At 59.5% G+C, this 22,056-nt stretch overlaps 2 protein-coding genes and 1 long non-coding RNA gene across 4 annotated transcripts in view; 2 read left to right on the top strand and 1 right to left on the bottom strand.

The window, feature by feature from the left end:
* On the top strand, positions 1-4,876 carry LOC121160898. Of its 2 annotated transcripts, XR_005884589.1 has the most exons (3): positions 1-40; positions 1,705-1,795; positions 4,599-4,876. It is a non-coding gene; the product is annotated as an uncharacterized LOC121160898 (long non-coding RNA). The 2 variants fall into 2 exon arrangements; XR_005884588.1 differs by lacking the exon at positions 1-40 and having other exon boundaries at positions 48-1,795.
* Positions 4,877-5,854: 978 nt separating this feature from the next.
* On the top strand, positions 5,855-13,060 carry RHOF (ras homolog family member F, filopodia associated). The gene is made up of 5 exons (XM_040987051.1): positions 5,855-6,192; positions 6,281-6,368; positions 10,820-10,929; positions 11,018-11,152; positions 11,846-13,060. The coding sequence occupies exons 1-5, from the start codon at positions 6,055-6,057 to the stop codon at positions 12,008-12,010; spliced, it is 636 nt and encodes a 211-aa protein (XP_040842985.1). The 5' UTR covers positions 5,855-6,054; the 3' UTR covers positions 12,011-13,060.
* Positions 13,061-13,750: 690 nt separating this feature from the next.
* Positions 13,751-22,056, bottom strand: part of TMEM120B (transmembrane protein 120B) — a 35,540-nt gene continuing 27,234 nt past the window's right edge. Inside the window, exons 7-12 of the mRNA XM_040987050.1 lie at positions 17,038-17,103; positions 16,582-16,643; positions 15,954-16,046; positions 14,573-14,637; positions 14,281-14,349; positions 13,751-13,987 (exon numbers count right to left, since the gene is read on the bottom strand). Of these exons, the coding sequence (XP_040842984.1) occupies positions 13,874-13,987; positions 14,281-14,349; positions 14,573-14,637; positions 15,954-16,046; positions 16,582-16,643; positions 17,038-17,103 (469 nt within the window). The 3' untranslated portion in view covers positions 13,751-13,873. The remainder of the gene's footprint in view (positions 13,988-14,280; positions 14,350-14,572; positions 14,638-15,953; positions 16,047-16,581; positions 16,644-17,037; positions 17,104-22,056) is intronic.

The raw sequence follows: 22,056 nt of genomic DNA, 5'->3' as shown, positions 1-22,056 counted from the left end.
CAGCTTGATCTTCTAGACTCCATGGCACCGGGCTGAGCGGGTAAGTAAAAAAAAAAAAAGTGCCTTTTGCCCCTTCGAGGAAATCCTTTTTCGAGCAGGCCACGGACTGCGAGTGTTTGGGAGTTAGGGGAGAATGGTGTCTGTAGGGCTTTTTTGTGGGTGTTTTGGCAGCCGCAGCGTGTGGGGGTGGGGGGAATAGAACGTCTCAACTGACCCCTTGTCCTCTTGGGCTCCAGAGGCGGGATGGGGGGTCTCGCCAGCGAACCCCCGATATCCACGGAGCCGCTTGCGCTCATCAGTCTCCACATCCTCCCCAACCTCGCCCTTCCCTGACCTGAGCCTTGAGGAGGGCAAAAAAAGTAGTGTGCTTGGTACCTAGGGGGCTCAAAAGACGACGAAAACGCGCGAGGCGTCGTTCCCTTTTTTTTGGGTGGGGGGGAGACGGAAATCGCAGCTCGCGGGCAGGCTTTTCGGGGCTCCCGGGCGCGCCTGCGCTGCCAAGGCGAAGGAGGACAAAAGGCTGGCGTCCATGTTGGCGCCATGACGCAGCATCTCCCGCCGGAGCCGGGCGCCCGGCGCCGTGGGCCTCCGGGCCGCGCTCGCTCCTCCCTCCCAAACACCAATGTTATTTTCAGGTTTTGAGAGGAGCCGCCAGTTGGGCTGTGGCTGTGGCGGCCGCGCGGGCCAAGCCGGGCGGAGAGCCTCTGACTGGCTAATGGCGGCCGGTTCTCCTCTTCCTTCTTCTTCCCGGCAGTCGTTGGGAGGCCCGGGCCGGAGGCGGCTCCCGCGGCCGGGCTAGCACCGAGCGACTGCGGGGTACATCGCCCCCGGATCGGGCGCGGGTCGCGGGGCTGCTTCGGGGACTTGGGGGCCTCAGGGGCGTCGCATGCCTTGGCTCCCGGCGCTCGCCTGCTTTGGGCGCGGCGGCCAGACGGGCGCCATTTCGCGCGCCGCCTGCGGCTCGGGCGGTGGCCGCGACAGCGCCTGGCGAGGAGAGCAAGGGCGGCCGGGAAAGCCGCCGCCCGCGACCCACGTCCCCCAGAGCCGAGGCCGGAAGGATGCGGGCCACTGGGAAACCCCGCAGTGCTCCCTGCCCCGACCTAGGCCCATCCTCCACGAGGAGGCCTTGGTCGCCTGCTGGCCGCTGGTGCGCTTCCTTCCCCAGCAAAGGACCTCAGGGCCAGCCAGGTTCTCGAGGCCACTACGAACTGCTCTGTACCCCAGTTCTGACCCCAGGACAGCCGGCCTGAGTTCCCTACCCTGCCTTCCCATAACTTCTGACAAACAGCCAAGCGGAGGGGCAGGAACCGCTTTGTCCCCCACTTTCTGCGTGAGGCCACCGCGCTGGCTCCAGGGGCTGCCCTTTTGGGCCGCACCCCTCTAGACTTGCGTTGTATGCCGGAAATGGGGGCTGGAGGCTTGGAATGGTTTAGTGGGCCGCACCCTGGTCCCCAGGCCCTTCTTTGGGGAGGGGATGGGCACTGGGCGCGCCTTTCAAAATGCTGAGGAGTCGCAGCCTGGTCGCAATCGTGGGGACTCAGCCGCCGCCCCGCCTCCATCCCCGCTGGGGTGAGGGGCCCTGGGTTGGGGTCCTGGAGCGCGTTCCTTAGGCTCCCTGTCTGTCAGCCGAGGGTCTTCACCAGCCCGTTTGTCGCCCACCCCCGGGGGGCTACCCTGACGATCCCCCTCCACCTTGCTCTCCAGGTTTCTGGCTGGCACCCCCTGGGTGGGCAGCCCTGCTTGATTCCGACTAAAGGAGCAGGCCCAGCTTGAATCTGACAGTCGTCCCACTAAGGTAGGTGTGAGCCCTTTTCCCAGGCCGTCCGGGCCCTAGGGGGCGGGGCGGGAAGGGGGGCTTTGGCCTGCAGCCTGGGGAGGGCGGGAATCTCAAACCGGCTGGGCTGGTTCTGCAGCCCCTCCCCCACACAGATGTGTGACCGAGCGCCTGCTGGGCCTGCCGGCTCCATCCACCCCCTTGTTGGCCTCTGTCGTCAGGCATTTGGGGCGTGCAGTTCTTGGGAAAGGCAAAGGTTGCTCAGTCCTATGCTAGTGCTGGTAGGGGCGGGTCCTGGACGCCTGGGATAGTCCCTTCTTCGGGAGTGCTAGGCCACCCAAGGAGCTGTCCCCTGGGTCTGGCTGCAGGGCTGTGCAGGAGGGTCCCTGGGCGTTCCTGTCTCCGCCTCTGCTCCCGAGGTGGGCGGGGGCACCTCCCTTGTTTTCTACAGGCAGAGCTGCCCTGGAAGCGGGCTCTCCACCTAACCCTCTGTGACCTTGTGACCTTACATAAGGTGTTTGTACAGTTGGGCCTAGACTATCACGGAGCAGGGAGGGCAGCTGAGCCTGGTCCCGGTGCGGGCGGTTCTGCGAACCTGCGGCTCTCTCTCGGTCTGAGGCCCTCCCTCTGTGGCTGCTCTGGTTGCTCTGTCGTCAGGAGTCACCCGTGATTGGTCCACCACCAGGGCAATGTTACTGCCCTCACCACGGGGCGGGCTTCACACAGTTGTCATCCCCCCGGGCAGGGAAGTTCCCCAGCTGGAGTTGGTGGCCCCTGATGGCTCGCCCGCCCCTGGTTGTGATCTGTTGTTTGTGATTGCTTTGGTGAAGGCCATTTGGGGCCAGGTGCCTCCCCTTGTGGGTGTCAGCTCTCTGGCCCCAGGGCGGGGATCCCAGCGGCTTGGCCTTTGGGTGACTGGCACCTGTAGGGGTGCCAGTGTCTTTCCCCGTGAAGGATGACCGAGGGGTGTGCTGAAAAGCGTGGGGGAGGGTGAGCTCGTTTCTGAAGCTTCAGCCTCCATTGTGTTGCCAGTTCTGGAGCTGGGCTGGAGGGTACCCCCCACCAGTCCCCAGAGCATGTGGTACAGCCTCCTGGCTGAGGGCTGGCCATGCGTTTCCCATTGCTATCACTAAGGTTGGGCTATACTGTGTCCTGGTCACTCCTAGCTTGAAGAAGGGAAGTGTCCAGGGTTGCAAGGCTACTGCCAGCTGAGCCACTGGGCTTCCAGGGGTCCTGCCTTGGAGCTCAGCGCCTGTGTCTGTGGCTCACCCTCACCCCAGCTGTCTGGATTATTTTGGGCTCAACCTCCCGTGCCAGCTGTCTGCTGGCATCACTGACCAGGATTTGCCTGGGGTGGGGACAGTCTCAAGTGCTGAGAGGGAGGGGCATGTCCCACAGCACCCTGCCTAAGGCGGGGGAGGGGGCATTTCGTGGCAGCTGTTGTGGCTGGCGTTCTTCGTACCCTTGGCATCTTCCTGCGTTCCACACGCTCTTGAAATCTAAGTGGATTCAGCTGTGCCCCCAGCCCTACTGGGCCGCCCTAACACGTGCTCCCGTGGGTGCCCGTTCCCTTCTGGTAGAGTCCTGGGCTGCTCTCCCGACCTCCTGCTTGCTGGCTGGTTAGATCCTTGGCTGAAGTCTTCCTCTTCCTCTCCCGCCTGCACCCTGGAAGGCCACAGCCTGTTCCACCAGTCCTGGCCTTGAACCAGTTAGGGAGCAATTAGGTGCTCCACTGTGGTCTGGGCGGGATTGTGGAAGTGGGAGGGGCCTGGCAGCAGCCTGGAAGGCTTGCTTGGCTTTCCACCACCTACCTTTTTCCCTCCCTTGGACCCACCTCCATCCAGTGTCACCTCCTGGCCCAGGCACCCCGCCCCCGGTCACCCAGGGAGCACAGGGCGGGGCTGCTCCTGGTGGCCCAAGAGAAGGCCACGCCAGCAGAAGGGCTGGGAAGTGGCCCTCCTGGCCTCCGTGCTGGACTATACTTGTCCCGCCTCTTCCCGCCTCCAGCAGGATCCCCAGCCTGGCCCACCTTCTTGGGATATCTAGGTCTAGTGCTGTGCCCAGCTGGTCTAATGACCACTGGCAAGTTCTGCCGAGGTGACAAAGGAGGAGGGTGGCCAGGAGCCGCCCGACAGGGTCTGAGTTTCACTTTAAAGGAGCTGATTCCAGAAAGGGTGGACAGCCAGCCTTGGGCTCCCTGGTCACCGCTGAATCTGGCTGCAGCTGTGGCGGTCCCGGGACTTTCTTGCACATTGATGGGGAGTCTCTGAGACAGACAGTGAGGATGGCCACAACACAGTCAGGGCCAAGGGTCCTGTGCTTCTCATGGTCCCATCTCCCTGGTGACCTGGCCATGGCACGATGGGTACTGCGAATGCCCCTGGGGTTCTGTGGCCAGCATCCTCCCATCCTAGAGCTCTCCAGGAATTCCTGGTGAGTGGAGGTGTAAGACAGGGTCCTGGGCCAGGCTGCAGGTGAGGGGGCAGCCCAGCCTGCCTCCCTGCAGGGCGCCCTCAGTGGCTGGCTGGTCTGCTCCATCTTCTTAGCTACAGATGCAGCCCCATGGCCACTAAGAGTCGGTCTGCAGGCGCTGGGCCTCTGCCAGCCCGCTGGCTGGACAGAAGTGGGTGGGCAGCTGCTCGGCCAGGTGCCAGGCTGCACTGCACTTTGCTCATTTCTTGTGTCCATGCTTCCTGTGTCAAGTAGCCATGAGAGCCCCGTTGTAGACAGAGAAAGGAGAGATGAAAGCTGAGGATTTGGGGGGCTAGTCAGGAGGTCTCCTGTGGGCCCAGCCCGGGTTTCAGGTATATCTTTCTCCCCCCAGTGCTGCCTGAGTGCCAGAGTCCCCTCAGGGCTATGCTGAGGCAGCTACACAGGTAAGTGGGCCCCACCTCCCCTGTCCCTGGCCTCTGCTGATGTCCCCACCTTGTGGCCTGGTGTCCTCGTGTCCCTCTCCTGCCCTCCATTGGAGCCCTGCCAGGCCAGGGGGCTTCTGGCTATCTGCACTGGCCCGAGCCAGCTGCTGTCCTAGAAGTGGCGGACTGTGAGCCCCTGGCGTGCAGGAGCACAACTGCCTCTCAATAAACGCATTTCAAACGAGAAGTGGATGTGTTGCTGTGCCTGTCTGTAACTGATCACAAAGTCCAAGGTGCCCCTGCCTGGGAGGGCCGAGAGGGCTGCTTGCACCCTGGTAGCTTGGCTGGAGTGCCTCACTTAGGGCTTCCACGGGCAGTCGCCGCCGCCCCCTGGCGGTCAGAGCCTGTCTCGCGCCTGGCGACCACGGCACTGCCAGCTTGGCAATGTCCCGCAGCAAATCAGGTTTGCCTGACCTTTGCTGGCCACTTGAAAACGGAGTCTGGGAGGCAGCAAGATCCCAAACCCAGTCTAAGGGAGCCCTGCGGTCTTGTAGCCTTCAGCCCTCAGTGCTCCACAGACACTTCTCTGGTCGCCCCTGACCACTGGCCTAGCTTTGGCAGGGCACTGGGTGCCACTGGTGGTCTCGGCTTGCTTCTCTAGCAGCACCTCCGCAGCTGTGGCTACCTGAGGACCAAGGGCGCGTGGTGGTGGGCTGGATCACCGAAGTCTCCGAGGCGCATGGAGGGGTTCGGCCCGCACGGCACCCCTGTGGCCCCTGCTGGGAGGAGGAGCCTACCCGGTGGGTCAGGGACCCGGCCTCGCCCCGACGAGCACCCGGTAGAGGGCGCCCGGCGCCCGCCCTGAGGGAGGAGAGGGCCAGTGAGCCGAACGCAGGTGCCCAGGTGCCCACCTCCCCCGGCGTCCTGAGGGCCAGCTTCTGCCCCAGTGCTGCCACAGCTCCATCCCCTGCGCAGTCGGCGGGGATGGCGGCCACAGGGCCGACTCCTCCGGTACCCCGGAGTCTCGAACCAGAATTCCACCTATCGGTTCCAGTCCGCGGGGGGGGGGATCGGAACGACCAATCGGAGGGCGCCTGCTGGGAAGTCAGCCAATTGGAGGGTGCCTGCCGGGAGGCCGGCCAATCGGGCAGCCCGAACGGAGCGCCAGCGGGGGGCGCGCCACAGCAGGTGGCGCGGGGGTGGGGGCAGGAGACGGTGCCCGGCAGGTGCCCGCCGCTGCCGGTCGTCTCAGCCGCCGAGGTCTGGACCCTCGGGGTGGGGTCGGCCGGGGGGACTGCCTGGTGGAGGCGGCGCTCCCGGGGCGGAGCTGCCTCGAGCCCCGCCCTGCGGACCCGTCCCCAGTCCATCCCTCAGCCCCGGCTGGGTTTTGCACCGTGCGGGTAGAGCTGCCGGCGCATCGGGGCCATGGACACCCCCGGCGCCCCGGCCCGACCCGCAGCCCCCGGCCCGGGCAGAAAGGAGCTGAAGATCGTGATCGTGGGCGACGGCGGATGCGGCAAAACCTCCCTACTCATGGTGTACAGCCAGGGCGCCTTCCCCGAGGTGAGGTCGCCAGACTGGGGGGCGGTGAGGCGGGCACTGGTGCGCGCCTAGCCGGTCCACTCACGCCACGCCGACCCGTGTCTCGCAGAACTACGCACCGTCAGTGTTCGAAAAGTACACAGCCAGCGTGACTGTGGGCAGTAAGGAGGTGGTCCTGAACCTGTATGACACGGCAGGTGAGTGGATGCCCCGGGAGCCGCGGGGACCCCTGCTCATGCGTCTCCCCTGGTGCCGGAGCCCTGGGCCTGTACCGCCTGCCCCCGTGGATCCTGGGGAGAGGGCAGCCATAGGCTGCGACCCTCGGCCCGTGAATTTCTAGGATTTGTCAAGGGGGAATTCCGGAGGGAACGGCGCCTGACGTGGGATCCTGTAGTCATGGTCGGTTCTTTCCTGGGGAAATAACTTCAAGAAACTGAAGCCAGCCACCTGCTTTTCCTCACCCCAGTGGCTGTGGGGAACTCCTGACCCCCTTACCTAGTGGCTTCTATGCTGGGGAGCAAATATTGGGGTCCCTCCTGACCTGCGAGTCAGCGCTCAGAAGCCTTGGAGAGCCCCTGCCCGGGAGTGGGGACACAGTGCTGACCCGGGACCTCGCCCCTCCTCTCTGGGGGTGGCTCTCCAAGGCACTGGAGCAGGTGGAACAGAGTGCACTTGTGTCCCATGCACATCTCCCTACAATTTCCGAGGACCACCCCCCTCATCCAGGCTCATCCCCACCAAGAATTCAGCCCGCAGGGGCAGGAGGATGGGTCCAGGAAGGCGCAGATTCCAAGACCTATTGCAGGGATGAGGAGAGCTAGGGGATCAAGGGAAATTCTCTTCCCTGTGCCCTCAGGCTCCCCTTGCCCAGATTCCATGTTCGGAGCAGTCCTCTGCTGCTGCAGCGGCAGCAAGGTCCACTACAGTGTCATGGGGCTCAAGTGAAATCAGGTGGACACAGCCAGATGCCCTGGGGCTGCCCTCTAGAAGGGCCCATCCCTGAAATCAGGTGAGCACAGCCACGTGCCCCAGGGCTGCCCTCCTGGAGGACCAGGGCCTCGATTTTTAAGACTGCCTCCCCAGCCAGCCCTGGTTCCGTGGCCTCCCATGGCTGCCCTGAGGGATTGGGGTGGAGATTGGTTTCCATACCAGGCTCCAGAAAGGGCTGGAATGAATGAATGAATGAATGAATGAATGCCACTTCTGAGCACAGGAACAGTTTGGCTCTGTGGACTGAACTGGCTCAGGAGAACTAGGCAGTGAAAGGCACAGGGCTAAGAGACATGCCTGAGGCTGGGAGGAGGCCAGTGAAGGTTGTGGAAGGTTCTAGAACCCAGTCTGCAAGGCCCAGTGGGGGAGGCGGTATCTTTCAAACTAATGGTGGTCAGAGCTCTGTGGGGGACAGAGGTGGCTCCAGAAAGGCCTGATTTCCCCTCTTCAGTGCCAGGTAAGGCGTAGACAGAGTAGGGGGCAATGAGTGATGGAGAGGCCCTGAGGTGAAGGGGGCTGGGAGCACCCTGTGCTCTGACATCCTCCAGGGCAGGAAACTGTGGTAAAGCCTAACACTTCCTGGGCTGAGGGGAGGCGGGGCGAGGTGGGCTGCGTAGGGGCCAGCCAGAGACTGCCTGCAGAGCCCTGGGCTGGAGGGGGAGCTGGGGTCTCCTTCCTGGCCCGAGATGGGGACAGTAGGAAAAGTAGTTGGCATAGTTGCTGAATACTCTGGACCTCCAGACAGGTGGATATCTCCACAGAGGCCAGCACTGGTCCATCTCCCTAGCTGGGAAGCACAGGGTGGGTTCCCAGCACTGGCCCATCTCTCTGGCTGGGAAGCACAGACGGGTGGGTCCCCAGCACTGGCCCATCTCCCTGGCTGGGAAGCACAGGTGGGTGAGTCCCTAGCACAGGCCCATCTCCCTGGTGGGGAGGAAGCACAGGGTGGGTCCCCAGCACTGGCCCATCTCCCTGGTGGGGAGGAAGCACAGGGTGGGTCCCCAGCACTGGCTCATCTCCCTGGTGGGGAGGAAGCACAGGGTGGGTCCCCAGCGTGCTAGTGAATTGGGTTCCTCTTCTGTTTGCTTCCCCTTCTCACACTGCCCACACTCTTCCCCTGATCAACAACCCAGACAGTGCTGGGGCCTTGCTAATATGTTGGGTCCAGCAGGTTCAGGTCCATTGGGGCCGCAAGACACAATCAAGCCCTGGGCCTCAGGGACCCCGGAAGGGTGGCCACCGCTGTGGCAAAGGAAGTCAACCACGTGAGGCAGGGGGCGGGAACCTGGCTTCCGCAGGGCCCCTAGCACCCACACCCTCAGGAGGACGGGACTGGATCTGTGTCTGCCAGCTTTGCAGGCAGCTGGGGCTTTTAACCTCAGCTGGCGTCCTGGTGGGTGGAGGGAAGGGTGGTAATGTCTGTGGTGGCCAGGAGGCTCCCGGAAGCTGTCAGTTTAGAGAGCTTGACCCAGGCAGTTCACTTCCACATCGCCACTGTCCTTGACCGCCACCTGGCACTGGCCACCTGTGGTCCCAGGCAGGCCTGTCAGATTCCAGATAAGGGAACTGAAGCCTAGAGAGGGGAAGCACCAGCGTGCATGTCTGAATGGAGCCCAATTCATCCGGAAGAGAATTTCTAGAACATTCCACCCTTCCCAAGCAGCACATGGAATACTGTATCTGTGGGCCTAGTTCCCAGGAGAGGCCCACAATGAGTCCCAGGAGGCAGCCTGACTTTGCGTGTCCTCCCAGGGCCCCAGGGGCTGTGGTGGCAGCTCTTTTTCTTCCCCTGGTCAGGGCTAGTGGGGTGGCGGGGGCAGGCATCTACCAGGCACTGAGGGACCACTGTGCCCCACTGTTTTGATTTGTGAAGTGGGGTCAGCGGTCAAGTGGGCCAGGTGAGATGGCCGAGAGGATTCGGGGTGAGTCCTATCACCCTGTTTCTGGGTTCCTACCATCTTTCCCCACCTGGTGCTTTCATCTCTGCATTTCACAGAGCAGGATGGGAAGGTCTGGAGGATCCAGGCGCTTGTAAAGTGGCCTTGAGGTTTGGGCTGACTCAAGGTGCTCATTCTTAACCTTGACAGAGGTCCTTGGGCTCTCGCGCTCTATACGGGAAAGGACTTTGCCATCCCCCACCCCACAGGGAGGCAGGTGGGGACGGAGCCGTGTTTGGCAGCGCTCCAGGAGGATAAAGCCACAGTGATAAGCCTGCCGTGTCCCCTTGTTCCTTTGTTCCGCTCACCTGGCTCCCAGGCCATGGCATTACCATTCTCAGCAGAGAATAGGAAGAACACCGGGGATGCAGCCTGGGGATGCCGGGGCAGGAGCATCTGTGCAGAATGCGGGAGAGGAGGGTACACCGTCGCAGGTACCCTAGGCTGGCTCCCAAGCAGTGGTTACTCTTCAGAGCACAGCTGGCTCCTGCCCTCAGGGCCCAGGTTTTAGAGACTACCAAGGTGAAGGTGGGCCTAGAAAGCAAAGTGAGAGAAGGCTGAGGGGCTGCTTCCTGGCCACTGTTTGTAAAAGGAAGAGCCCATGTTGCCCACGAATGGAAACCCCACTGTTGGGTCTGAGCAACCCAAAAACCAACCAAAACACAGGGAGGTCTGCTTACGGCAGCCGCCACCTGCCCCACCCAGCCATGGGCTGTTCAAGTCAGGAACAGGCTCTGACCCACGGGGCTAGGAGCCACTGTGGGGCCTGCACAGGTCTGTACATGCAGGGAAGCTAGGAGAGGGCACAGCCGGGGGCTTTGTCTGGAAAGCTCAGTGGGCCAATTGCCCCCCAGTTTCATGGGAACGCTCCAGCTTTGTAATGAAGATGGTAGAAGGAGGTCTCTGGGGAGTTGGGGGCAGCTGTGCCCTGCCATCCTGAGGGATAGGAATAAGTGGTGGCCTGGTGTGGCAGGGAAAGAGGGGGCAGGCTGGCATCCCGGGGGATTCCTGGGCCTCTGAAAAGGAAGTCTCTTCGCTGTAGAAGTCCCTGGCCTGCTGGCAGTCTCAGAGGTTCTGGACTCTCAAACCCCCTGGGCAGAAGGCTGTGTGGGCCACAGTCCTTCAGGACTAGGAGAGTGAAGGACTTTGTGGCTGAGATGTGGATGGGGGCAGAATCATGCCCGTGTAGGTTTCCTGAGCTGAACACGTGGACTGGTAGTCCCAGGAGTGCCCTTGACCTTGGGGAACAGGCTCTGAACAGTAAGGGACAAGCACCAGGCCAGGTCCCTCACCTGTGTCTGTGCAGGTAAAGCAGGCCCTAGGCCTGTGGGCAGGGTAGTTCTGTAAGCCAGCAAGTATAAGAAAAGCGACCCCATGTTGTGATGCGTCTTAAAGCTCGCCTGTTCTGAAGCCTGCCTCCAGGGTCTGAGTTGGTGTCAGGACTGTTCCATGGGAATCCACGGCTGCTGCGTGGGCCCAGCTAGGTGGGAAGGTCACAGAGGAAAGGCAGGAGCACCTGGGAGGCGGGGGTTCCACTTGGAGTCAGCTTCCACTTGGGCCTCTGATGAGGTAGAGATAAGTCTGTGCGCCATGGACCTTTCTCCCAGGCTTACCTGGCACCAGCTCTGAACCCTGTGTGCACATGGGGATACTGAGGCCTGCAGCCCACCCCTGGGGGCTCAGGAGGTGTGACCCCTAACACTCCAGCTCCTGTGTTTCAGGGCAGGAGGACTATGACCGGCTGAGGCCCCTGTCTTACCAGAATACCCACCTTGTGCTGATCTGCTATGATGTCATGAACCCCACCAGCTACGACAACGTCCTCATCAAGGTAGGCCCTCTCCCCACCCCCACCCTCAGGCATGCGGCCACCCGCAGGGGTCGGCCCCAGCCCCGACGCTAGCCTCCTCCCTCCACAGTGGTTCCCTGAGGTCACGCACTTCTGCCGCGGGACCCCCATGGTGCTCATCGGCTGTAAGACAGATCTGCGGAAAGATAAGGAGCAACTACGCAAGCTCCGTGCTGCCCAGCTGGAGCCCATCACCTATTCCCAGGTTGGCAGGGCCCGCCCTCCCCCAAGTGCCCACCTGCACATGAAGGTGCCACGAAGCCCATTTGGCCTCTATAGTCGGGGGTCCCTCTGCAGCCATCAGGAATGTAAGAATACCAATTTAAAAATGGATAGCCCATGGATGGGAGCACCTGGTAATTACTGCTAACACTTCCCAGTTCAGGAGAGAAGCTGGGGTGCAGAGTACATAACTGCCCTGAGGTGCAGCTAGGCACCCCGTCCCTGTCACCCTGGCCCAAGGCCTTCCTTCCCCAACCTGCTGTTGTCCACCTGGGGGCAGGGGAGGGGAGCAGGCAGAAGGGTCAGCGCTTGTTGGAAAGCAGCACCATCCCCCGCCCCCCAGTATCCCTGGCAAATCCAGCCCTGCAGTGTTTTGGGTGAGGCCCTGGGGAACATGCAGAATAAAAGGGGAATTAATAAGAAACTTTAATAAAAAAAAAAAAAAGTTCAATTTTAGAATAAAGAAATAAAATGGTTTTATTTCCCAGGCAGCCAGCTCAGCTATCTATGCAGGACCTCCGGGGACAGCAGGGAGCACGCGTGGGAGGTCTCTGGGCCCACACAGGCTGGCGAGGCTGGGACAGAGAAGGGAAAGGAACTCCAAGCCCAGGTCTCCTCCCCTCAGAACCTGAGGCAGTGTCAGGCAGCCCCCTAACGCCTGCTCCTCCCTGTGCAGGGCCTGAGCGCCTGTGAGCAGATCCGTGCGGCCCTCTATCTGGAGTGCTCAGCCAAGTTCCGGGAGAACGTGGAGAACGTCTTCCGGGAGGCCGCCAAGGTGGCCCTCAGTGCACTCAAGAAAGCTCAGCGGCACAAACAGCGCCGGCTCTGCCTACTGCTCTGACAGCCTCCTGGGGGGCCGCTGGGAGAACATTCTGGAATGCTCTCCTTCCCTGTGGAGCCCAACAGTGATGACTGAGGGTGTGGGCCAGGAGCCCATGCTCATCCCAGGACTGTGGCCTCCTCACAGCCTCCTGTGCGTGCTCCCAGGCCTCTGCCTGCTGGGCTCTCCAGATAGCCTCGGCCGCATCCTCCAGCCACTTCCTTCTCTTCCCCAGGAACCTGGGGCCTATCAGGGAGACACAGACATTGTCCAGTCCTGCTCCTCTGCCCACCCTGTGAGAGATGTCAGCCTCCGGTTCTGCTTGGCCACTGTCTCCACAGCCGGGAAGAGGGACTGTGGGCAAAGGCCAGCGTGTACCCTGAAGCCAAGCTGACCTCTCTCTGCCCAGGATCCCCTCGTCCCCTGCCACAAGGCAGCAGGGTGCCCCACCTCCACCTCCTAAGCCCATCTCTGCCAAGGAGCAAGTCGAGAGCGGCCACTGCCCTGTGCACGAGACGGTTATTCATGTCCAGCACCTGGACTGCCTGTGTCTGCCACAGCCGCCTTCAGAAGCCTGACCCTCCTTCTAGCAGGTCTGGGCTCAGGAGTCCAGGACTTTTTTTTTTTTTTTTTTAACTTATTTATTTGAAAGTCAGAGACCTTCTCTCTGCTGGTTTATGCTCCAAACACCACCTGCAACTGCCAGGGCTGGAAACCCAGGTCTCCCACAGGGGGCCACAGGGACTCCATCAGCAGGAACAGGTGTGGGCCCAGCGTGGAAGCCAGGCAGCTCAGCCAGCACACTGGACGCCCGCGCTCAGGGATCCGGTGGTCACAACGCCCCCTTGCCTCTGGAGGGTCTGGGAACTGGCATTGCCCAGGATGGCACTGGGGCCTGCCGTCCCACCTCCAGCCTAAACTCCCTGGCCCAGCACCCCCACGCAGCCTGGGACCCACCCCCTCACCCCACCTGGGCCTTGAGGAATCCTTGTTCTCCCAGGGTGGTTCAGGGTGGGGGGCCGGTACACGGCAGCCTCTGCCAGTCTGTAAATAAAGCTTTGTTTACGCCCACTCATGCACTGGCTGCTTCTGACGGGCACCCCTGCTACACAAAACCTCCAATGTCTCCTTGCCGCTCCTTTCCAAGAAATCTGGCAAAGCCCAGTGCCAGGGGGAGAGGGCCGTGGGAGGGAGTCCAGGGCTATCTGAGGGGATTTTGTCAGGTTTCCCCAGCTTTCTAAGGAAAACAGAACTCTGGGCTTATGTAGGGGGAGGGGAATCTCCCATTTTCAAAGTCAGACCCTGTAGGGGGTGGGTGAAGAATGTACACACTTGAGTTGGGCAAATAGGCCCACTTATAACTCCTGCCTGGTCTCCCAGGAAGCTTAATTCAGGGCCCCGTCCCCCACTCTCCCATTCCAGAAAAAGCCATGCAGAGGGGGGCCCCTCCTGCAACCCCAGTGTGCAGGCACAGTGCTGAGGGCTGGGATGTGAGCCCCCAGAAGTACACCCAGACTGAGGCCCCTCAGCCCAGGGGCAGGGGTACCCTCTTGGTCCCTGACCACCACAGGAGGCAGCACAAGGCAAAATGAGGTGGACGGAGGTTCTCTGGGAACCCAAAGGGACCCCATATGGCGGGGGTCTGCTGTAGCAGAGGCAGGGCAGTCCTGGCCCCGGGACACAGCCAGCAGCAGGCTGGTGGGGCCCCACCCTGGAAAAACTGACAGGCCATGGCCATGGGTGGCAAGGAGGCTGCAGAGCCCAGGGAAGCCAAAAGGCCCAGTATTAAATATGTCATAAATAGGAGGCTGGGGGGTAACACTGCGCCGTCCCCAGCCAGGCAGCGTGGCCTTCTGGCCGAGGGAACAAGAGAGTCAGTAAAGGTCACGGCTGCTTCATCTTGTTTCTGTTCTTCTGGAGTTTGGCATGCACGACTTTGAGTGTGGTCAGGAAGTTGCCCAGGAAGAGGACGAGGAAGGTGAGAGCCAGTACGAATACCTGGGAGGGCAGATGCCGTTGGGGGGCACGCAAGCGGGAAGCAGGGAGAAGTGCAATGAGTCCCACAGACTGAAGGGCCACCCCCGCCACCCTAAACCCTGAACCCCAATGTCACAGGGGGAAGGGTTCAGGACCCCCTTAGCGTCAGTGGCTCCTGGGGCTCCATGGCCTCCTGAGGAACTCGCCCCCAGGAGTCCTGGGGCAGCAGGGGCTAAGGACAGACTTCGGAGGCACACCCAGTGCCCCGCCCCTGGAATCCCCAGCCCCCACATGGGCACACACACACCCCATACCTGCCATTCTCTGCATTCCTCATGGCTGGAGAGCTCGAACAGTGTCACAGCGTTGTAGAGCTGCCAGAACTGGGTGGGGAGGGAGGAGGGAAGCCCTGCTCAGGTGCTGGCTGCCTCGAGACCCCCGTGGGCAGCTAGGCTAAGACTCCAGCCCCCCCCAAAATGAGTCAGCACGCATCTGTGACTCGAGAGAGCCATTCCAGCCCCAGAATCCAATGGGGGCCAGGCTGGTGCTCGTGCAGGAGCCCAGGGGCCTCCCGCTCCCGGGGTCAGCCCAGACCAGGGGACTCACGTGGCCACAGAACAGGAATGGCAGCAGGAAGGTGAGGCCCCGCCACATCCAGGACTGGAACCCTTCTGTGGAGGGAGGAGTGGAGAGCCTGAGGGGCAGCTCCTAGTCCCAGGTGATCGTCCCCAGACACCACGCCACTGCCCAGTCATCCTCAGTTTGGCGTGTACACTCGCACATGCCCCAGGGCGGCCTCTCCTATAGACATGAGCCCACAGCACAGGACATGCCCTGTCCCCAGCCCCAGCCCCTTGCCCTGGGCCACCACAACCCAACAGGCTTGACGACACCACAGCTCAACTTTGCGCAGGAGTTGGCATTTTGTAAAGGCAGTTGCATACATCCTGTTAGTCCATGCTGGCAGAGTGGGACCTAGCTATGGAGCAGCCGGATCAAAAACAACACAGCCGGGCCTGGCACAGTAGCCTAGCAGCTGAATTCCTTGCCTTGAATGTATTGGGATCCCACAGAGGCGCTAGTTCGTATACTGGCTGCTCCACTTCCCTTCCAGCTCCCTGCTTGTGGGCTGGGAAAGCAGTTGAGAACAGCCCAAAGCCTTGGAACCCTGCACCTGTGCGGGAAACCTAGAAGAGGCTCCTGGTTTTGGATTGGCTCAGCTCCAGGCTTTGCGGCCACTTGGGGAGCTGCTAGGCTACTGCGCTGAGCCCAGTGCAAAATATTTTGAGGGGCAGGTATTTAGCCCAGCACTTGCAGTGCTGGCTAGCACTTCTGCTACTACAGCTCCAGGGCCTGGGAATTGGGTTCCTCCTACCCACAGGATTGGTCCGCAAGTCCCAATTTTGAGCCCTGAACCAGTAAAGGCATGTAGGAAGCCAACCAGTGAACAAGAGTCCTGTTGCCCAACCATCCACCCCTGCACCTCTGAATTAAGAGAAAAAACAAAACACTGCAGACATGCATGTAGTTTTGTTACTGGCACCATGGTGTAGTACGCTGGGTCTCTACCTGCGGTGCTGGCATCCTATATAGGTGCCCATTTGTGCCCAGGATGCTCCACTTCCAATCCAGCTCCCTGCTTCTGGCATGAGAAAGCAGAAGAGGATGGCCCAAGTCCCTGGGCCTCCATTCCCATATGGGAGATCTGGAAAAACGCCTATCTCCTGGCTTTGAATTGGCCACTTGGGAAGTGAACCAGTGGAGATATCTCTCTCAGTAGCTCTGCCTTTCCAATAAAAATAATTAAAAAGAAGAAGAAGAAGATGATGATGATGAGGACCTGCATGGCAGGCCTAGCATGCAACAGCCTCATGTTTATCCTTGAAGCCAACTCCACAATGAATTTTAAACAGCCTGGCTGTGCCGTGGGCTGCATCTTGGAAAGTTCCAGCCCAGCCACACTCCCGTGGCCTTGCCAGCTACTCACCCACAGTGAGATCCAGGTGATTCCGCTCGCCCAGGGCACGCAGCCGGTACAGGCAGCCTCGCTGGTAGTAATACTGTAGGAACTGGACACAGCCTGCAGGGGGAGCACGGCACTCAGATTCAGGGATCGCCCGCTCTCAGACCCACATTCACAGAACCCAGGCAGAAGGCAGCTGGGCAACATCCCTTTCCCGCCCTGACAGAAAGGCATTTGAGTCTTACACAGAACAAAAACAGACTGCAGCTACCAGAGGACCCATCCAAGCCCCAGCTAGGTTAGGAATTTCTGTTGTTTCCCATGCATGCAGTAGGTATTCTATAGATGCTTGCAGGACAACATGCCCTGGTGCTGTGCACATGACACAGCACAGACAACACACAACTTCCCAATGGCAAACAATGAGATACTTCTCAAAGGGCACCCTTGGTCCCCATTCTGATCTTGGGAAGGAGCAGGCAGTGGCTATGGCATGGGAGATGAAGATGGAGGTGATCCTGCTGGGTGGGAACTACTCTTTTTCTGGATTTCTGAGGTATCCCCACTGCCTTCTACTCATTCCAGTAGCACAGGGGGTCAACTGGGAAAGCGGGGAGGGGAGCCTGCACAAGGCTGGGAAGGAGACACTCACTTTGAAAAATGGAAAATGCTAAAAACTGGTTCCGAAACTTCTGGTAGATTAGTCCGTTAGGCCTGCAAAGAAGTTGCGGACAGAGGTCAGGCTGGCACGGGGTCAGACTTCAGCCGAGCATCAGCCCCAACCCGACTACTGTGAGCCAAGACTTGAAGCTGGACTGAGGCTAACATGTCCTAGACCGGATCACACAACCACGGGGAAGCTGCACTATTTCTCCTCCCCGACCAGCTGCCAGCTGGGAGACTGCGAAATATTCCCAGAAACAGCCTTGTGACTGGCCAGGCCCCGATACACCCTCTGGCCTAGCTGTGAGTTTACGCTTCCCTGTCTGGCCCCCAAGTTAGCCCTGGAAGCCTGGAAGCCCCCCACCCAATCCCAAACTGGGTCCTCGCTCCCACATTGCATCTTCACCCAGGGCCCCCGTTCCCAGGGAGCTCAGGGGACACTCACCAGGTCAGCATCACCCCAGACAGGAATGTGGAAACATAATGATGAGACACCCACCAGCCTTTGATTCTAGAGAGAGTGAGACAGAAAGCTCAGGCCAGGAAACGTGGGTCTCTGTTGACTTCCCAGCTCCAGCAGGTGGGCAGGAATAGCTTTGCAGCAACACACTTCCCCATAACAAGGAGCAGACCAAGCCAGGCCCTGGCCCTTCTCCCTATCCTGCAGAGGCGGAGCCTCACAAACCCCCTTCTGACAGCCCAGAGACCTGGACCCTCAGATCAGGTCCTTGCCCAACAACGCCTTCATTCTGCTCCTTCCCGGTCCTTGGCACCAGGAGGTTGCAAGCATTCAGGCCTCAGGCTACTGCTGGACCTAAACTGCGGCACCTTAACACAGAAGATCTTCAAAGGGAAAACTGTGCTAAGTGGGGGGACAACGGTGTCCCTGTGAGACTGGCAGGAGATGTCAGGGCAGTGTGTACAGGGAAGGGGCCAGGTGAGGACAGGGGAGAAGCCAGCCATGCCAACAGCCTGACCTTGGAGCTGGTGGCCTGCAGGACCGTGGGTGCCCAGCGTGGGTCATGCTGCCAGGCCAGCCTTGGTGTTCACTGCTCCCTGGGCCCCGAGGCTTCAGCCTGCCTGGACCCTGGCCCACAGCGTCACCAGCACCTCTTTCAGTGCCTTCTCTGACCACCTGCTCTGCGCAGCCCGAGAGCCTGGCCTGGGTCACAGCCCCGGGCTTGCCGTCTGGGTAGTGCTCTCGGCCAAGTGAAAGCACAGATGGCTCTTCCCCATCTGTCACCTTTCCCCACTTGCATGCAAACAGCACAAGTGCAGGGGCTGAAAGGATGACAGCAAGTACCCGGGCAAAGGTCGACGGTGTGAGCCAATGGACACTGGAAGGGATTCCTCATCCATAGACCAGCATTTCAAAACTACCGCATCCCCCTGCGCAGAACCCTCGGAGCATGTGCCACGTTGTGACCCTGGGTTGACATCGGGTGGCCTTTCCCCATCCTCGGGCACTGGCATGGTGGTGAGGCTGGGTATGTCCTATCCCCCGTCTCTCCCCTCCCCCCAGAAATGGGAAGAAGAAGTTTGGAAACAATGATCACGTCCACTTCTCCCTAACCCTGGATCCTTCCCACCCTGATTGACTATGGAAACAGCATCTAAAATTAAAAAGAGAGAAAGAGAGAGAGCAGGCGCTGTCTATGGGCCGTTCACCAGGGCACTTGAGCCGCATGGGCCCAGGCAGCTGCCCAGGACGTGTGCTGAAAGCACAAGCCGTGCGGCACCCTGCACCAATACGAAGGCACTTCATACGGCTGTAAGGAGGCGGGCGTGGTGGTGCTGCACGTAAGTCGCCCACTGTGAGACTCCTGCATCCCACATTGGAAGGTGTAGCTGGTACAGGGAGCAGCTGCTTTTTTGCCAGCTTTGATACCCTCAGCACAGAGGCAGCAGGAAAAGGACAAGATGTTCATCTTTGGGCCTGGTGCGGTGGCCTAGCAGCTAAAGTTCTCGCCTTGCATGCACTGGGATCCCACGTGGGCACTCGTTCTAACCCTGGAGGCCCTACTTCCCATCCAGCTCCTGCTTGTGGCCTGGGAAAGCAGTCGAGGACAGCCCAAAGCCTTGGGAATGTGCACCCATATGGGAGACCTAGAATAGAATCTGGACTCCTGGCTTCGGATCAGCTCAGCTCCGGCCATTGCAGCCACTTGGGGAATGAATCAATAGACAAAATATCTTCTCTCTGTACATCTGCCTTTCCAATGAAAATAAATTAATTAAAAAAAATTTCCGTCTTTCCCAACCCACTGTGCCACCCCCGGACCCACCTTGCCTGTTGCAATCTCAGAGGACCTCAGACTCCAGCTTTCCAGTAGCAAAGGTCACTGCACAGACCCTGAGATTTTTAGTTAAAAAAAGCAACCGAGCCATCCCTGTGTCTGTAAAACCACACAGGAGCTCCCACATTCCTGTCTGGCTTCTCAAAGCCCCACCACTACCACTGAGAAATGCATTGACACTGTCCAGGACTGCCTGAGCCAAACACAGGCTGAGGGCAGCAAGCTGGCCCAAGGGGCAACTTTTAATCTCACAGCTTGCTGCGTCCAAGACCCAGCTCTGACAGATGCTGTCAATCCACACAGCCCGGCCATGTCGGCTGAGGCTAGAGATCGCTTCCTCCGTACCCTGGCACGCACAAGCCCTCCTGGCCATCTGCACCGCCCAAGGCCCCGGGCTGGGTCTGCACAGCCCATGTTTGCGTAGTTACTACTGTGCTGTAAATCTGACACCGTGGAGTCTGTCTCAAGATTCCCCTGGCATCAGTGTGTGGCAGTGGCAGGCAGGAGAGGTGGGCAGGGGCACCCATCCCTGGGGTTGCTCATCTGGGCAGTAGCAGGCTCGCCTACACAGCTAAGAGACAGGTAATAATGTTCTACGTGTCCCAAGCCTCCAGTCCGCCTCCTGGGCAGCACCTGCTGCTCCAATGGACAAAAGAGCCTCCCATGAGGGATAGGTGCTGTGGCATGGCTGGCATGGCTGACCTGGGCAGCCTGCAGCCCATACCAGCGTGCCTGCAAGCAAGCCCCACCTCCACTTCAGATCCAGCTTCCTGTTAACACACCCAGGGAAGCAGTGCTTATGGTTCAAGTACTTGGGCTCCTGTGGCCCTCATGTGAAACCTGACTTGAGCTCTCTGGCCTCCTCTGGCATCAGCCTGGTCCAGTGTTGGCTGCTGTGGGCATCTGGGGAAAGGACCAGCAGATAGAAGCCCTATTTTGCTTTTAGCCACTCAGCATTTCAAACAAGTCTTAGTGAGGCCGAAACAGGCCAGCCGCACCCCGGGAAGCATTCGTAGTTTGTTTGTCACTGTCTCTAGAGCCGCCGGTCAAGCCCCAGGCATCTTTCCTCCACACAGAGCTGGGTTCCATTTTTGCCCCAGAGGCCAAGACCCTCTATGGACACCACCGCCCAGCTCCAGAGGTGCCAGGGATGCTGCCCAGCTGAGAAAGACAGAGCTCACCCCATCGGGGCCACTGTCCTCCCCCCCCTGCCCCCATCCCCAGCCTCATCTCCTCACTTGCTTTCTTGGCACGGCTTCCTCACTGTTGCCTGGAGAGGGGCCAAGCTGGAGGGAAAGGCACAGGCACTCCAGGATAAACCATCTCTGAGAGGGAGCAAGTGCAGGAGGAATCACAAGCTCCAGCCCACCGCCCTGCCCCCCACCCCCATTACTGGCCCCAAGCTCCTGCAGTCCTTACAGACTCCAAGTCCCCACCCCCAGGCCAGCACGGGGAGACAGGCCTGGGCTCTGTCACCATCAGGACTCCTTTAATCCTAAACCCCATCCAATCCTATCTTCTACCAGAAGATCTTGTTTAAAAACCACTGGGTGCGTGGAGCCAGCATGGTGGTGTGTCCAGTTAATCCTCTGCCTCAGCGCCAGCATAGCATATAAGCATCAGTTCAAGTCCCGGCTGCTCCTTCCCATCCAGCTCCCTGCTTGTGGCCTGGAAAAGCAGGCGAGGACAGCCCAAAGCCTTGGGAATGTACACCCATATGAGAGACCTAGAAGAGGATCTGGGCTCCTGGCTTCGGATCGGCACAACACTGGCCGTTGTGGTCACTTGGAGAGTGAGTCATTGTCTCTGTCTCTCCTCCTCTCTGTATACAAATCTGACTTTACAATAAAAATAAATAAATCTTAAAAAAAAAAAAAAGAAATGCAGATTTACAGACAGAAGGAGAGAGAGAGAGAGAAAGATCTTCCATCTGCTGGTTCACTCCCCAAATAACCACAATAGCCAAACTGAGCCAATTCAAAGCCAGAAGCTTCTGGGTTTCCCACGTGGGGTCGGGGCTCAAGGGTCTGAGCCATCCTCTGTTGCGTTCCCAGATCACAAATCGGGATGGGAAGTGGAGCAGCCAGGACAGGAACCAATACATATTATAGGATGCTGGCAGTGGCAGGCAGAGGATTAGCCAACTGAGCCATCGTTCTAAGCCCTGGGTAGGAGTTATTCCTACACCCCTAGCCAGGGTCTGACCCCCAGGGGGTGTTTGCTAAGTGTGAGATGAATGGCAGCTGGAGGAGGGCTGAGCAGCCCCACGCTGAGGCTCTGCAAGCTCAGCACTGCTGTCCAGGGCTCAGGAAAGCCGCTGACAACCTGTTAGCTTGACAACCAGAGCTGGGATGCTCCTGGGGGAATCCTGAGCCTATGAAACTGTGTCATAAAATGATATTAAAAAATAATAATAATAAAATTCAGTAAAAAAAAAAATCAATCTGGCAGCTGGGGCGTGGCTCTTAGAATATATTCGCCTCTTCAGGATCTATCTGCCCTCCTGGTAAGCCCCACGCTCAGGATACAGGGACCCTGGCTCACTCCTGTCCCTTCTTGCTAGGACCCAGTCACCCAGAGCTCACGGCATGAGAAGAAGGAGCGGGTTGGAGAACTCTCACGAATGTGTAAGCTACTGTCAAGGCCACAGCACTCCTGAGTACCATTGACAGGAGATGTAGGGTTGCACAAGCCCGTGGCCTAGTGAAAACCAGCAACCAGGAAACATGCCCGCTGCCCGGCCACTCATCCCCACTGTGTTACCATCTGGATTCCTCCACCGCCACCCAAAGGCAGAGAGAATATCCTCTCTAAAGTTAGACAAACTGGGACTGGTGTGATGACTCAACTAGCTAATCCTCAGTCTGCAAGCACTAGCATCCTATACAAGCACCAGTTCATGTCCCGGCTGCTCCACTTCCCATCCAGCTCCCTGCCTGTGGCCTGGGGGAAGCAGTGGAGGACAGCCCAGGGCTTTAAGATCCTGTGCCCATGTGGGAGACCCGGAAGAATCTCCTGGCTCCTGGCTTTGGATCAGCTCGGCTCCAGCTGCTGTGGCCATTTGGGGAGTGAACCAGAGAATGGTGGAAGAATTTTCTCTCTCTCCTCTTTGTAAATCTGCCTTTAAATAAAAATTTAAAATAAAATTAAAAAATAAAACAAAAATA

The sequence above is a fragment of the Ochotona curzoniae genome, unplaced genomic scaffold (assembly GCF_017591425.1).
Source record: "Ochotona curzoniae isolate NIBS_2020 unplaced genomic scaffold, NIBS_Ocur_1.0 contig_46, whole genome shotgun sequence".
Taxonomy (NCBI): Eukaryota; Metazoa; Chordata; class Mammalia; order Lagomorpha; family Ochotonidae; genus Ochotona; species Ochotona curzoniae.
This window is presented reverse-complemented; position numbering and strand designations above follow the sequence as displayed.